At 42.3% G+C, this 17,113-nt stretch overlaps 1 protein-coding gene across 1 annotated transcript in view; it reads left to right on the forward strand.

Annotated features, from left to right (window-relative positions):
- Nucleotides 1–17,113, forward strand: part of RPN2 (ribophorin II) — a 66,680-nt gene that overhangs the window by 45,568 nt on the left and 3,999 nt on the right. Inside the window, exons 10-16 of the mRNA XM_003787572.3 lie at nt 3,039–3,130; nt 5,386–5,500; nt 8,227–8,421; nt 9,627–9,713; nt 12,272–12,367; nt 13,950–14,025; nt 16,231–16,360. Of these exons, the coding sequence (XP_003787620.1) occupies nt 3,039–3,130; nt 5,386–5,500; nt 8,227–8,421; nt 9,627–9,713; nt 12,272–12,367; nt 13,950–14,025; nt 16,231–16,360 (791 nt within the window). The remainder of the gene's footprint in view (nt 1–3,038; nt 3,131–5,385; nt 5,501–8,226; nt 8,422–9,626; nt 9,714–12,271; nt 12,368–13,949; nt 14,026–16,230; nt 16,361–17,113) is intronic.

The following is a 17,113-nucleotide window of genomic DNA, read 5'->3' on the forward strand; positions in this document are numbered from 1 at the left end:
TCATTGTTGTTTGGCGGGTCCGGGCTGGCGATTCGAACCCGCCACCTTAGGTGTATGTGGCTGGTGCCTTAGCCGGTTGAGCTATAGGCGCCGAGCCTGTAGTCTTGTTTTTGTCACAAGTAGAGGCTCCTAGCTTGGCCTTGGGGTGTCTATAAACTTGACAACCACCCCCTGCTTCTACCATAATTCACCCTATTGCCTAGATTCAATGACAGTGATTATAAATATAATTTTCTACTAGATGGCTGTATATTCAAAAGTCGGAGGTAATATCCCCATATCTATCTTGTTCTTTTTTATTGGTCCATAGTAATTCATAAGTGCATATACCATTATTTATTTAGCCAATCTGTTTGTGGACATTTATGGGATGATGATTTCAAGATCACATTTACAAATTAAATGAATGAGTTCTTAAGATATAGAAATGAAGAGGGAATTATCTGGTTAATGTTGATGAAGATTGCAGACTAGTTAATTATGCAGACAAGATCATTTTTGTAGCATAGAATATTACTGATCTCCTACCTCCTCCCAAATTGGAGCACTGCTAGCCCATCAGGCTGCCCCCTTAGTCTTCATAAGTAATATGGAGCATGTCCTACTCCTGGGTCACAGTTCCTTCTCATGTGCTTTCGTTGCATTTTGTACATCCCTCCATTAAAGTTACAAACTGGTCTGTTAAAGTTATGGTTTGCATATGGGATGGGAAGTGTGTCTTGCCTTCTCTGTGTATTCCTTGCACATAGCTGCTCCACATGCTATAGGGAACATGTTCTCAGTGGAGTATCTTGCCAAAAGTCAGTAGCTTCACCAAAGCTCTTGGCTTGAGCCTTCCATTCCAGGTAGTCTTCAAATGGAAGTAGTGGCAGTGCCTGTCTGGGTTGAGCTTTACACGGCAAAGCTTGCTCTGGTTCTGAGTTATGAGGCTGTTTACTCTATGGAGAGCCTGCAGAACCAAAATAGAGGCTCCTCCCTCTCCCCCTGATGGGCTGTCATCCCCCTCCTCTGCTGCCATAATTCACCCAGGTGCCTACACTCAGTGACAGGCAGTGATGCTAAATACACTGCTAATAGATAGAATGTATTCAAAAGTAGATTGTAATATCCTTATACCTTCTGGTGATAAATCTTAAGCAAAACAGAACACCCCTTTTCGACCTAATAATTAAGGCTGTTGCTACAAAATAGTTATTAATATCATGGAGGCAAGAGAGAAGGCAGTTAAAAGGAATTACTTGATAGCTATCTTTATCTTTTCTTCATTTTTCTTGTTTGCTTTTGATTTGAGGTTGTCACACCTTCATATGGCATTTTAGAAAAATGCCAAAGCTATCCTTCATTTATTTTCCCAGCCCTCTCTATTCCTTGATCCTGACTCACCAGTGGATTTGGCAAGGATTTCCTTAAGCGTTATGTTCAAACCTATCAAATATTTGGAAGGTTCATAGATATGTTTGAACATAAAAGTGCCGTAGGTTTGCGTAATCTGCACATTCAAACTAGATTTTAACTCAACAATTTCCCATAAATAGACTGTTGTTTTCTATCTCTTGCGATTATTTACATTTATTTTAATCTAATTTTAATTTCTCATTACTGGCATTAACTTTGTGAAAATGTTTTTAAGGGACATATAGAATTCAAACACTGGAAGAGTCAAGATAGATTGGTTTATGCTTGTTACAACAGTGGCTTAAAACAACAAAGGTTTATTTTTTGCCCATGCTAGGTGTCTTTAGGATATCAGCTGGATGCTGTGCTTCATGTCCTTAATCCAGGACCCTGGCTAAAGGAGCAAGCCTTCCCCTGCACATTATGTGTGCACATGTCAGAGGAAAAGAGAGACTCACATCCTGACTCTTAAAGCTTTCTTAAAGGGCAGCTTCTGTGCCTCAAAGGAGTAGGGTGCCGGAGGTGGCAAGTTCAAACCCAGCCCTGGCCAAAAACTGCAAAAAGAAAAAAAAAACTTTCCTAAAAGTGTGTGGAAGTAACACATGTTACTTCCGTTCGCATATCATTGGTCAAAGCAAGTCACATGACCACACCCAAGTCCAAGTGGGCAGGGGAGTAGAATTCTACCACATGCTTGGGAGGAAAATGAGAAGTACTTGGCGAATGGTATAGAAAACTGCCATAGCTTTTTAGGTTCTATGCAAAGTTCCAGTATTCCTTGGCACAAAGTTAAGTGTTGATGGGAAGCTATATGACAAGGTGCTTAGGCACGTGGGTTCGGAGATGGGGTGCTTACTTGCTATCTAACCTCAGGCAAACAGCCTAATCTCTCTAATCTTTAATTTCCTCATCTGAAGTAGCACTACCTTAAAGAATTATTGTGAGGATTAAATGAGCTAGTGTTTACAAAGCCAGTGGCTTTCGCATAGTAAACATACAATGAATCTTAGCTGTTGTTACAATTGAATTCTTATTGATTTGAAATTTTATTTTATTTTATTTTATTTTGAGACCGAGCCTCAAGCTGTCCCCCTGGGTAGAGTGCTGTGGCATCACAGCTCACAGCAACCTCCAACTCCTGGGCTCAAGCAAGTCTCCTGCCTCAGCCTCCCAAGTAGCTAGGACCACAGGCGCCCGCCACAATGCCTGGCTATTTTTTGGTTGCCGCCATCATTGTTGTTTGGTGGGCCTGGGCTGGATTTGAACCTGCCACCTTAGGTGTATGTGGCTGGTGCCTTAGCCACTTGAGCCACAGGCGCTGAGCCGATTTGAATTGTTTAAAGGTTACTGCTGAAGTATTGTTCTCCTTACGTATTTTAAAGGACACAGGATCTTTTTTTTTTTTTTTTAAATATATACCATCTATCCAAAGCTAGAGAAGTGTAGAAGGGATGAGAATCGAGGGGTTAATTTCTAGACTTCAAAACAGGTTTCTGGGGATAGTTTTATTATAATCCTTGAAGACTCCTAGGCTAGGATTTTTCCTTTATTCATGTTAGCTAATAGAAAATTTTGAACGTACATGTTAATTCCTTGTGTACTCAGCAGTTGATTGGGTAACTATCTTCTCTGTTTTGCTTTAGCTCAGAGTCAAGATCTCCACTGAAGTCGGCATCACAAATGTTGATCTTTCCACTGTAGATAAGGATCAGAGCATTGCACCCAAAACCACCCGGTAGGTGGGATGCCACCTGGACTCAGTTGGGGGTCCCAGGAGAAAGAGCTGAGAGGAGTGTGCCCTAGGTTCACTGAGCCCCTCTAGACAAAGCTTCTATGTCAGCAGGGAGCCAGTTTGCACCCCAAATTAAAGAGGGTATAGTTCCACTAATACTGCATCAGAGATTCTGCCGAGCATCTACGTGAATTTAGGGGTTGTGTATACCAATGTTCAGTCCATGGACAAACTATTTATTAAGAGTCTACAAGGAGATAAGGAGCTTACCCCAGGATATGAGTCTGAGTCAGTCAGCTTGTCACTAAGTACATTATTTAATTCAGATGACAGTATTTCAAATAGCAAGACCTTCTCAATGAAGGAAGCAGTGTCTTAATTTATGTACTGGTATAATCTCCTTTAATCTCCTTATCTTCACAGTCCTGAATCTGCTTTTAGTGGCCTCATGGCAACTTCGCTGGCCCATGGTAGGTCTGGAATTAGTTAGAAATCTTTGTTAGTTAAGTCCTTGGAACTGAGACAGCACGTACCCAGTACTAGGGCTGCCATTTCCTTTACTGTGTCCATGGAAGGTATTTCTGATAAGTCACAGCATTTGTTCCTACTAAACTCAGATTCAGTTTTTTCAGAATCTTCCTATTTTTTAACACAACCTTCTGGGTAATCATTAGCAATTGATCAGAATTGGGCCAGAACACTGTATAAAGTCCATGTGCCAGTCCTCCCTTGGATCCTAATTTTAGGGATGGAGGGAATCTATAACTTGCCCCAAAGGTTGCCCCTAAAGTCACCATACATAGGGAAAATGGGAAACTCTAGGTAGATGTACCTTTATTTACAAAATATTCATTACAAGATTTTATAAAGAGGTGGCCGACATATAGACAGTATTTCATAAATATTTTGTAAAATTTTGTAATGAATATTTTGTAAATAAAGGTACAAATGCAATTTCCCATTTTCCTTATGTATGGCAACTTTAGGAGCAACCTGTAGATCTCTGAATAAAGTTCACATTCCAACTCTACTGATCTGAGGTGGCTTTGGAGATGCCAGAGATAATAGGTGACACCTCAAGGCCATTTTGAAGACAGGAAATGTTAGAGCTTGAAAGAAGCAGTCACTCTTTTTTTTTTTTTTTTTGAGGCAGAGTTGCCCATGGTGGAGTGCCATTGTGTCATAGCTCATGGCAACCTCAATTCTTAGGCTTAAATGATCCTATTGCCTTAGCCTTCCAGGTAGCTAGGACTATAGGAGCCTTACGTTCTTAAAGTGAAAACCTAGAGGTACAAGCACCTACACATACCTTTTTCCTCTAAACCCGGCTAGTTTTAGAGATAAAGACTCCCTCAGAGCTGGTCTTGGTCTTGAACACCTGACCTCAAGCAATCCATTTGCCTCAGCCTCCCAGAGTGATGGGATTATAGGCATGAGCCTCCACACCAGGCCAGTCATTGCTTTCAAATCATGTAGAGCTAGCTTTTCTGTCTCTGGCTTGGTTATTTTTGTTGCGATATCAGAGATGAGAGCATTGTTTGAGAATCCACTGAAGTGTCTGTTAGTATGTTAGCATGCCTTGCAGTTTAATTCTCTATATAGATGATGAATTGGTATTATTCATGAGTAAATAAAGCATTAATATAAAATAAAGCCAGGTGTGAACTCTATAACCATTTATATTATCCCCTGGCCATCTTACCCTAAAACCCTAGGAGTTAGCTGTGAAAGGAACAGTTGCCCTCATCAAGCCTGCCTTTTGAGAAAATGACATTTTAAAACCCAGTTGCAGGGCAGAAAAATAAATTGAAATAGCATCCAGGCAAAAAATTCAGCATTAAAAAAAGAAAAAGCCAAAAGTTGCCTCCTTTCCTTTGCATCTTCTATCCCTGGTCTCTCGACCTTGCTCACATAGCATCAGTCCTGTGATTATTTTGCCAGCCCAGCTCACCCCTTTACCCGTGTGCCTACACAGGTACACATGAGCTTCACTAGTGCCTGCGTTGGTTGAGCTGAGAGCCTTCCGTTCTTAAAGTGAAAACCTAGAGGTACAAGCACCTACACATACCTTTTTCCCCAGACCCTGGCTTTATCGACCCAGTTTGCTCACAGGCAGCTCTCCACAGCTGTCTGTTCACAACAGAAGTGTTAGAACAGGAGATTGGGGATTAGACAATGAAGTGAAGTGTGCATTCTTTGCCTCTTCTTAGAGGTACGCAGATCCTCTCTGAAGACTGACGGCATAATGTCTCTTTCAGGGTGAACTACCCAGCCAAAGCCAAGGGCACATTCATCGCAGACAGCCACCAGAACTTCGCCTTGTTCTTCCAGCTGGTAGATGTGAACACTGGTGCTGAACTCACCCCTCACCAGGTCAGGAAGAAGCCCAGGCAGTTCTCTGGGCCTGAAACATAAACGCACACTGGAGTTAACAGTGTGGTGTATAGCATGGGCTAGAGGAAGTTCCACGTTCTGCTCTCAGACCTTGGCTCTGAACCCTGACAGTTGTTCAGGTTGTGCCACATGATGCCGTACTGGTTGTAATCCTTCACCTGGAATACACACTTCTTTTTAAAAGATTAGCTGGTATTGAGGAGATGTACTAAAGGCAGATTAGCACCTGATTGAAGTTTTTTTCTCTGATTCAAAAAAGGGAATACGTTGAAATAATTTTGAAAAAAGAAAAAACCTAAACAGAAGACCCAAAGCATTTTTTCTTCTCACCAAAGCAGATTTTCTATTTGTGGGACTCTGGAGGCTATCCCCTTTTAACTTGTGCCTATTTTGTGTCATAAAAGCAATAAGCTTTTTTTTTTTTCGTATATAAAGCAATGGATATTATTTAAAGATTTTTCAGGCTTGGCACACGTAGCACAGTGGTTATGGCGCCAGCCACATACACCGAGGCTGGCGTGTTCAAACCTAGCCCAGGCCAACTAAACAACTGCAACAACAAAAAAATAACCGGTCATTGTGGTGGGCACTTGTAGTCCCAGCTACTTAAGCCTGAGAGTTGGAGGTTGCTGTGAGCTGTGACACCATAGCACTCTACTGAGGGCAACGTAGTGAGACTCTGTCACAAAAAAAAAAAAAAAAGATTTTAAAACCATGCACCCTTTCCCCAGAGAACCTAACTTGGCAATTTGTCCTCTCAGGCAACCCTCCACACTGCCTCTATTATCCCCCTTCATTGAGAATAACCATTCTTGGCCCAGAGTTTGGTATTCTGTAAAGGACAGTTCAAATAAATACTTTGAATACTGAATGACAGGAAAGAATGTGGGACCTAGTGGCTTGGTTTAAGTCAGCGGTTCTCAACCTCTGGGTTGCGACCCCTTCGGAGGTCGAATGACCCTTTCACACGGGTCACCTACATATATCCTGCATATCAGATATTTTCATTATGATTCATAACAGTAGCAAAATTACAGTTATGAAGTAGCCATGAAAATAATTTTATGGTTGGGAGTCACCACAACATGAGGAACTGTATGAAAGGGTCGCGGCATTAGGAAGGTTGAGAACCACTAGTTTAAGTGCTCTGTACTGATGCTTTAGCAAGAACCAGCAGCATTATGTTTGTGCCTCAAGGCAGCACCAGGGCAGACCACTGAGGTGAGTGGATTTACCTAGGAACCTTCTTGCTTTTCCTTGTAGCTGCAGCTGCTGCACTTGTGTTCCAGAGCCCCTGCCCCTGGGGCCATAGTCCCAGCAGTCTTCTGCTCCTCTCTCCCCTCCGCCCCAAACTTAAGACTGTTTAGTCAGGGCCCTTAGCCATGGCTAACTGACCTTTAAGCATTTCATCCTCTTAGCGTTTCCCAGCTCCTTCCCAGAATAACACTAGCCAACTAAATAGCACAAGAGAAAGATTGAAGAAGAGAAATTAACAAGACTGAATTGGTAAGATTATAGTTAGAGGAGGGAGAGTTAGTGAGGAAATGAAACTTTAACTGACTACTAGTCTTATCTAAGATTGTGTTTTGGAAGTTGTGGCGTAGAGACCTCCCAGGCAGAGATGGCATTTTGTGGATGATCTTGGTAGCTGCCTGCACTTGATTGTGAGAGGAGGGAGATCAGGCACCCAGGCTCCAAAATGCCCTTCCTGGCCAAGACTAATAGCTGTAGTCAGGATGCTTCACATCTCTGGCCCCCTTTCCCTAAATACTTAATGGTTGTTCTTTGTTGTTCAGATGTAGAGTAAGAAATGAGATTTGTGTATTTTTTATAGATGCAGCACTAGCTGTGTGACCATGGCAACTCATTTAACACTCATGTCTTATAATATGTGCTTTGTTGAATTCTTTAGTTTGAAACATTTAGAAAAGCTCTGAGTAGATATTAAATTTTCCTGTAGAAATCTTAGTTTTTTTGTGTAATTGTGAGGATAAAGTGATTAGACTCAGTACTAATGATACTGGTAGTAACATTAGCTACCTTTTGTTGACTGCCTAGTGTATACCAGGCCCTACACTAAATGCTTTCCATACATTATTGCAAATCATCACACAGTAGACCTCGTGTAATGCCTTAAAGATGAAGAAACCAAGGCACAAGGAGGTTAAGTGACCTGCTTAGCTAATAAGTAGTGGATCCAAATCTGTCTGTCATCAGAGTCGGGCACTTTCTATGACACTGGGCTGCTCCACTTGTTTAGAACTCTACCTTGCTATCAATATCCAAGTCTCCTCTATTGAATCTTTAGCTGCAGGCACTAGGAAATTGAAAATGGGCCTTTTACAGTTCTACCTCACTTCCCTTTTTTTCACTGTCTGGTGAAGAAGTTAATTGAGCAGCAAAGTGGCCAAAAGGCTGGCAGGAAAAAGAAATTGCAACAATAGCAAAGGGCTTAAATCATCTACAAACTGGGTATTCAGGCTCCTACTGGTGGAGCCTAAGTTAAATTTCTGTCTTCCTACTAGCAAAAGGTTCCTGAACGAGGAACCAAGGTGGCACAACCACTCCTTCCACTCTTGGGAGGGCTGGCAGATCCCAGAGTAACCAGAGCATTGGCTGGCAGTCTGTTGGCTGGCAGGTTTGATATTGGGTCTATGGGGAGTTTGGAAATTATCAGATGAAAGATTGTATTATATTTCATCTAGACGTTCGTCCGACTCCATAACCAGAAGACTGGCCAGGAAGTGGTGTTTGTTGCTGAGCCGGACAACAAGAACGTGTACAAGTTTGAATTAGATACCTCTGAAAGAAAGATCGAGTTTGACTCTGCCTCTGGCACCTACACTCTCTACTTAATCATTGGAGATGCCACTTTGAAGAACCCGATCCTCTGGAATGTGGTATGTAACTGAACACACCTGACTCAGGTGAGAGTGGCTGTACTACAGCCACAGACAGCTCCTTCTCGGGGGCAAGGGCTCTTCACCCTGACCTTGGCTGTGCTTCCCATGGGCAGTGAATAAGCATGAGGTAAGGCACTGTGTGCTGTCTCCATAAATAATCCTAGGATCATGCATGTGGCTTGGCACATTGTAGGTGCTTAGTAAATATTGATTGAGTGAATGAAGGAAGTGTAAATTTGCCCTGGTGAGTGCTAGTGATCTGTGAATTCCTATAGATATTACACAGGAAGGAGGCTTTCCTGTTAGAAGCAAGGTGCCATGGGGATAGGTACATAGATATGAAAGATAGGGCCCTGAGTTTCGACATATTGTATAGCTGCATGGGAGGGAAAAGATCTGAATTCTGATGCAACTCAGGATGGTGTAGAATAATGAATTGCAAGATGTGCAATTAAGGACAACCATTTGTGTAGCATGTGCATAGCACCTCACTTCATGCCCCACTTTCTGATTGCTGTGATGAGAGAAAACTTAAAAGACATGGCATTTGAGAAGAGTTGAAGAATGGCAAGGGTTTAGCAATACAGTTTCTGGTGACTCTGGGATGATCTTGGGGAATGGCCTGCAGAAGAGCTAAAGGTGCTTTCAGTGACATGAACGTGGTTGTGTTTTGCTAGAGCACCTGAATCCAGTAAAGCCTGGAAAGGTAGCAGAGGCCAAATTGCAGGCCTTTCACAGTGGTTGGCTCTCTTTGCAAGACAAGAAACCGGCTGTACTTTCTTGTGCTATATTCAAGGCTCCTTCTCCTAACTTTGGGCTACTTTTTGTACAAGAACGCATTCTTCTTTCTTTCTTTTTTTTAATGTGACTAAATCACACTTCCAGAAACACCAAACAGTTTGTGATTACAACTCTGACAGCTTGTATACCAGCTGGGATTTTTGTATTAAGCTGCCTTATGGGGCTGCCATACCAGTAGAAAATTAGAACTCTTACTCTAAAAAGCATTTTCAACAAATACCTGTTTTCTTTTTGAAATTTTTTGCTGCTGCAATTTGTCAGCTAATGGATCATAAGTGATTAGACTGCTTGGGGCTTTTTTCATTTACAGTCCTAGATGTGAAAATCAGGGAATACTATCTTGCTGAGAAGTCTCACCCCCTTTTCTACTGTGCTTTTAAAGGCTGCCTTTATGTTTTTAGGCTGATGTGGTCATCAGGTTCCCTGAGGAAGAAGCTCCATCAACTGTCTTGTCCCAGAACCTTTTTACCCCAAAGCAGGAAATTCAGGTATGTCCCAAAGGGCTTACCCACTAAACACAGGGGAAGAATGGGTACAGAGAAAAAGGGCAGCAAACCCCTGGATTATGGTTCTGATCCTTCTTTAACCTTTTTATAAGACATTTTATAGTTTGTTCTTGCTACGCTGTAAACTAGGCAGGGCAAATAGCAGCACCATCCTTGAGCTGAACAAACAGGTTCAAAGAGTCCAATGACTACCTTCCAGAAAGCAGAGAGATGGAAGGTAGTAAAATCAGAACCTGAGTCTGTTTTTCCTAACATCCAGGAGATTCAGCCTTTAGACCACTGCTTGACAGCGATGAGTGCAGATGGGTTTAGCATTTATCTTGCCTGTTTCTGCATAAATCAAGGCTAATGGGGAAACTTGTCTGGGAGAACAGGGCCTTACTTTGTTAGGCAAATACTTGGATAAGCAAGGCCTGCCCAGCCCTGTCAAGCCCACAGGACTGTTGTAAGGTAATAAATGAGGAAAGAAAGACTTTGAAATGTTTCTAAAGCCCTTTACAAAGTAAACACAATAATTGCTCGACAGTTTAGGTGCTGGTTAAGGAAACTGAGATGAATTCACTTAGTTGACTATTCTGCAATCATGAGAAATGATCATGGAAACCCACATATGAATTAATGTAATATCCAAGTGCTAAAAGCAGAATACCTGCTTTCATTACACTATAATAGAGGGTAAGAGCCTAAAAGGTAGAGCAGTAGAATTCTTTTTAAAATTCCTCTTAATGTTGATAGAGCATTATTTAAGAATGTAAAGTGCAGTTAAATAGTAGAAGATATAATTGTGATGATGAAGGGTGCCGACTGGTTTGTAGAGTATAGTGTAGGTGGCAGCAACTGTTTGCTATAGTGGTAGAAATCCTTTAATGGCAGTGGCAGCAAAGGAGAGCAGAGCTGGAAGTTTAGGACCAGGAGGCTCAAATGAGGCTGTCTTATCATGGTGTTGGGCATTAGCAATCACAAGAGACAGCCACAAATTAAAGACACTAGAGCTTCGGTCCCCAAACCCTGGGTTGCTGACTGGTGCTGATCTGTGGCCTATTAGGAACATAGCTGCACAGTAGCGGGTGAACGATTGAACTTCATCTGTGTTTAAAGCCCACTCCCCATCACTCGCATCACCACCTGAGCTCTGCCTTTGTCAGATCAGTGGCTGCATTAGATTCTCATGGGAGCACAAGCCCTAAACTGCACATGCGAAGGATCCAGGTTGCTCGCACCTTAGGAAAATCTAATGCCCCATCCCATCCTGCACCCAGGTTTGTGGAAAAATTTGTCTTCCATGAAACCAGTCCCTTGTGCCAAAAAGGTTGGGGACCACTACACTAGAGGAAAAATCTTTTTAAAAAGTTTGATTTACCTTTGTTACAGCTTCCAAAGCATAATCAAATGCCCTGTTTCATTTGATCTTGAGAATATCTCTACAAGCCTAGTAGGGTGGTCATTGTCCTCCCTGCCCCCAATTTTCTAGCTGGAAACTTGGGGCAAAGTGACTTGCCCCTAGTCACACAACCATGCATATCAGTTTGGGCCTGCGTCAAGGGCTCTGGGCTTCCAGTCCTTTGCTGCTTCTGCTAAGTCACATTTCCTGGGTGAGTTTCCCAAAGAGAGTTCATGTAGAATTGCTCAGGAGAAAAACCAGAACAAAGAAATACCAGAGGAATGCTTACCCAGTCGTCTGCTTTTTTTTTTTTAAGACAAAATCTCACTCTCTGGCTCAGGCTAGAGTGCCATGGTGTTATAGCTACCTCAAATTTCTAGGTTTAAGAAGTCCTTCCTGCCTCAGCCTCCCAAGTAGCTGGGACTACAGGCACATATCCCCACCCCCACCTAATTTTTCCATTTTTAGTAGAGAAAGGGTATCACTCTTGCTCAGGCTGGTCTTCAACTCCGGAGCTCTAAGGATCCTCCAGCCTTGGCCTTTCAGAGTGCTAGGATTACAGGTCTGAGACGCCACGCCCAGCCCCAGCCTTCTGCTTTAACTCTGAAAATTAGGCAGAGTAAGTTTATTTAGGGTTTCCTTAGATTCCTGGCTGGGGGAGAGAGAGAGTGGTGAGTTAATGCTTGAAAAAATCTATAGTGAGGCCTCTGTTATGTTTTTAAAGGGACTGAGGTTACCACCTCAGCAGCAACATATGTCAGTGGCACCCTAGGAATGCAAATGCATTGGAAAGTCCATAGTCCTGCTTTGAGTGTGTTGCCTAAGCCATCTGTGTACCTGAGTGCTGTCTTTCATACTAGCTGACAGGATGGGTTGCAATTGCCAACTTCTAAATGGCAGCATGTCTTTGAAGGAAGAAAAGAGTTGGCCGCACAGTGAGCTGGGACTGATGTGGTATCAGGAAGGGAGACCTCTGGGATCAGACGCCAGCACTGAAAAGAGGCAAAGGCCACATGACTGCTTGTTGCCAAGAGGTTTTTGCCTCTGGGTAGTGTTTCCCCTTGGTGACCATCATTGATGTTTTGGTCGCCAGATACATGGCAGCCCCTGCTGGGAAGGGCACATTCTTAAGTCTTCTTGGTGTGTCTTCTTTTGGCAGCACCTGTTCCGAGAGCCCGAGAAGAGGCCTCCCACAGTGGTATCCAATACATTCACCGCCCTGGTCCTTGCACCATTGCTCTTGCTGTTTGCTCTGGTGAGTGGTTATAATTAGCATGGGCAGCATGCTTCCTGCGTCACACTCGGCAGATGTAGCCCTTCCCAAAGGCAGCTGTGTGCTCTGGCCTCAGCATACCTCCAAAGAGGTCCAGCAGCTGTGACCTGAACTAATGGTCAAAAAATTTTAGAATGACCAACCCCGCTGTGGGGAATCGTCCAAAGCAATTGACCTGTTGACAAGGGGGCATGAGAAAGTACCCAGTAGCAACTAAAGATATGATGCTCTGTAGGGCTATTCAGATGAGATCAAGTGTGAGCAAAGCAAGGTCTAGTGCTGATAACTATAAAGCATAGAGTATAGAACTATGTATTTCACCATTGGAGCATAAAACTGGAAACAACTTAGTCTTCATAAAAGCAAGTGTTTTTTGTTTCTTTGTTTTGGAGATAGCATCTCACTCTGTTGCCCCAGGGTAGAGGGGTAGAGTGTCCTGGCATCAGCCTAGCTCACAGCAACTTTAAACTCTTAGGCTCAAGCTATCCTCCTGCCTTAGCCTCCCAAAGTAGCTGGGACTATAGGTGCCCACCACAACGCCTGGTTAATTTTTCTCTTTTTTTTTTTTTTTTTTTTTTTTTAGTAGAGATGGGTTCCCACTCTTGCTCAGGCTAAAAGCAAATGTTAAATAAATTATGGATATCCATACAGTAGAATAATATGCAGCTTATTCAAAGAATGGACAGATTTATATGCTGATATGATGATTGCCAAGAAGTATTATTGCATGAAGAAGTAAGGTAGTATGTTTAGGATGAGTTTCTGTGGAAAGCTTTAGAAGGCATTGTGTATTAGTGTTGGTCACCTGTGGGGAGAGGACATTTTAGAGAGTGTACAAGAAGGAAATTTTCACCTTTTCTACACGGTTTAATTTTTTATTTTTACTACTTAATTTTTTCTTTTGCTTTTAAAGTCAAAGACATAGATGCGTATCTTCAAAGTTCAGAAAATTTTGAGAAAAAAAATGCTTTAGACCTTACTTTTAGAAAGTTATCTATGTTCCTAATTAGTTCATTGATTTTAATAAAAAATTATTGGTTAATCTAAATTCAGAAGTCATGCCATAAGCTTTCAGAAACCAGACCCAGGGTACAGGCACCTGTTCTCATCTTTGAGTAATCAGAGTTTTAAAAACCATGGAGCCCACAGCAAGAGCATGCATCCTGCCAGCTGGCTGCCCGCAGGTTTATGTTACCAGTTCTTGGAGAATTTAGGGGGAGTGTCAGTTACCTCATCATAAATGCATTTTCTGACCTTTTGGCTTCATGTTTCCACCTGTTTTAAAATAGAAGGATTTGCCATCATTAAAAATGATGTTCAGGTCTGAGTTATCCAAGCTCATTTGAGAGCAGGTGCTGAAGTGCTTTTCTAAAGAAAAAAAGGGAACAGTTTTTCCTGAGGGCTTGTAATAGGGTGCTTATCACTTGGAAGGATTCCCTGTCCTTCCTGCAGGCATGAATGTTTAAGCCCTTAGGGCTGTTGATTGGATTAGCATCAGCATGGCCTATGTGGCCTCCCTCTAAAGTTCTAATGTCTTTTAAATTTATTTCTCTCCATCATTCAGTGGATCCGGATTGGTGCCAATGTCTCTAACTTCACTTTTGCTCCTAGCACGATTATATTTCACCTGGGACATGCTGGTAAGTGCCCCAGGCCGCTAATTCCATTTAACCTCTTCTGACATTTCGCCTGGCCACGCAAAAGGCCTGTTAAGTAGAGCCACAACCTATTAACTATAATAACTTAATAGCATAACATTTCCCTCTTCCTCCTGGCCTTTTAGGACAGTTAATATGATGATAAACCTGTTTGGTTCATCAGCTTAGAACAGCTGTCATTATATTGGGCTTCATTGTACTAGGCTGCTGTTGGCAGGCCACTTACCTTCATTTAATAGCCCTGTTCATTTCCAGAGATTACTCACTTATCCTATCTTTACATCGAGCCATCTTCCTGCATGAAGAGCATTAATGCAGTTTCCAAAGGGTATCTTTCCCCACCACATCGATCTTCACATTTGCTGGCGGCTCTGTCTGGACAGTAATAGAAAACAGTCCCTTCCATAGTCAGACATGCTGTCCTGCATTGTTCTCTTGAGAACTTACAACCTAAACAACCTGAACATAACAAGACAGTGCCTTCGTAAATCAGTTGAGTTATTTCTAAGACTTTTGTCACTGTTGGATTGGTAGTGCCTTGCACTTCACTGAGACTTCAATATTTTTAAATTTCTTTGCCTCATTTAGGAGTCACTGTCTATGCACCCATAGTATAAAGATTCTCATAGGGGAACACGGATGAATCCCTTGAAATTCTAGGCAATTATGTATATTTTTCTGGAGAGAGAGAGTCATAACTTTGATCAGATTACACAGTGGTCCATGACCTTAGAAACGGTCGAGAACCCCTGCTGTAGTGCATCTATCATCCTGGGCAACGTTGACAGGATGACCTTTCTCTCCAGCTCAGTTACTGGATATGAATGATAGTCCTCCCGGGTCAGGCAGAGAACAAAACCTGAATATAAATCTGTTGAGAGCCATGGCTTTTCTTGCCACTATGCTTTTTGTGCTTGCTGCCTCTTTTGATTTTCATTCCAACCGTGTGGGGGGAGATTGGGGTGGGAATTATGATCCTGTTTGACAGGTGAGAGAATTGGGGCTTGGAAATTAAGTGGCTTGTAAGAGTAGAGCCTGAACCAGAAGCCAGGGTGCTCAACGCGCAGCTCTGAGCGCTTTTTGCTAAACCTTCTTCAGTCCTTGCTCCTTCCTAGTCAAATGGCAAATTACCCTGAAATTTTTATACTTCTTTCTTTTTGAGATGGGGTCTTGCTTTGTCCCCAAGGCTAGAGTGCAGTGGTGTGATCATAGCTCACTGTAGCCTGAAACTTCTGGTAGCCTGAAACTTCTGGCTTAAGTGATCCTTCTGCCTCAGCCTTCCAAGTAACTATAGGCATGTGTCACCACACATGGTTAATTTTTTGTTAACTTACTTATTTATTTATTTTTTTAAAGATGGGATCTTGCTGAGTTGCCTTGGCTGTTCTAGAACACTTGGCCTAAAGTCCTCCCTTCTCAGCCTCACAAGTAGCTAGAATTACAGCCACCATCTCCTGTATCCAGCCTACAAATGTTTTGAATAAAAAAGAAACCTTTTATTTCTATCCTATGTATTTTTATTAAGAATTTGAAAAATAAAATCCTAATTATAAGATAACAGTAAAATTTAAACAAAACAAAACTTCAGGGCAGCACTTGTGGCTCAAGGAGTAGGGTGCCAGCTCCATATACTGGAGGTGGCGGGTTCAAACCCAGCCCCAGCCAAAAAAAAACCAACTTCATTAAAGAAGCAGAGAAGTAGATGTTAGCAGGAACACGGAACAGAATAAAGTAGCTCAAGTCTGATGTTTTTACCTTTGGATTTCTTGGTAGCCATGTCTAAGAGGCATGTATGTTGAATTACTACTTTGGGCTCAGATATAAGGAATAAGACAAATTAGTGCAGAAATACAGACCTTTTTATAATCTAGCATAGTGGTTCTCAACCGTCCTAATGCCACAACCCTTTAATACAGTGCCTCATGTTGTGGTGACCCCCAACCATAAAATTATTTTCATTGCTACTTCATAACTGTAATTTTGCCACTGTTATGAATCATAAGGAAAATATCTGATATGCAGGATGGTCTTAGGTGACCCCTGTGAAAGGGTCATTTGACCCCCAAAGGGGTCACAACCCACAGGTTGAAAACCACTGACCTAACAGTTCCTGCTCCTTACTCTCCTTGACCTTAGGGCATTGTTACTGTTTCATTTAATTGGATATCATGACACTGCTTCTTACAGCTATGCTGGGGCTCATGTATGTCTACTGGACTCAGCTCAACATGTTTCAAACCCTGAAGTACCTGGCCATCTTGGGCAGTGTGACATTTCTGGCTGGCAATCGGATGCTGGCCCAACAGGCAGTCAAAAGGTAAGGCTAGAGCTGGACCATGGATCCAGAGTAGGATTAGAAATATTTACATCAGCTCTGCCAGCCTAGAAGCATATGTGGCAAAATGATTCATGTTCTCCAGAAGAGGGCCTTAAGTAATTAGCCTTAAATGTTATAAAACCGCAGTAATTTTTGTCCCTGGACATCAGAATGAAAGAGGAACATAATTGGTCTACGAAGATTAAAGTGGATTAGAATACATGGCAGAAGAGTATTAATTTGTTGGCTGTGTTAAAAAATTCTCTCTGCCCTACTCCCCTCCATGCTCCAGATAGTTGTTTGTCCATAACCCTGACAGCTCCAGGAGCTTGTCTTCCAAAGTATGAGTCTTGTTCTTTCCTGTAGAAGCTGCTGCAGGCTTTGCAGAGGACATCTGTTCTGTTAGCCTATGCCACTTTCCTGGGAACCAGACAGCTTGGAGTCATACAAACAGTCAGACCTCGACTTGGTGGCAGCTTGACTTTTGAAACTGAATTGAGGGCAAATTTAAATGTCACATAGGTGTTTCTTATTGATTTGACTTTATTAGAACCTGGGTGATTTCAGCTACACAAAGGCCAATAAGAAAAGGTCAGAATTGCTTTAACCTTTGGAAGAAGTCATTTTTCAGATGTGCCCTGCTTTCTCCTGTCTAGACTTTTGTTAGAAGAATGTAACTCAATAGCGTGCCCTCCAACTGCCCATTATTTGGTCAGATCAGAGAATGGCTTTTTGAGGGAGACTGTTAATAGA

This window comes from Otolemur garnettii, unplaced genomic scaffold, assembly GCF_000181295.1.
Source record: "Otolemur garnettii isolate 467f Iridium unplaced genomic scaffold, OtoGar3 scaffold00023, whole genome shotgun sequence".
NCBI classification, from domain to species: Eukaryota; Metazoa; Chordata; class Mammalia; order Primates; family Galagidae; genus Otolemur; species Otolemur garnettii.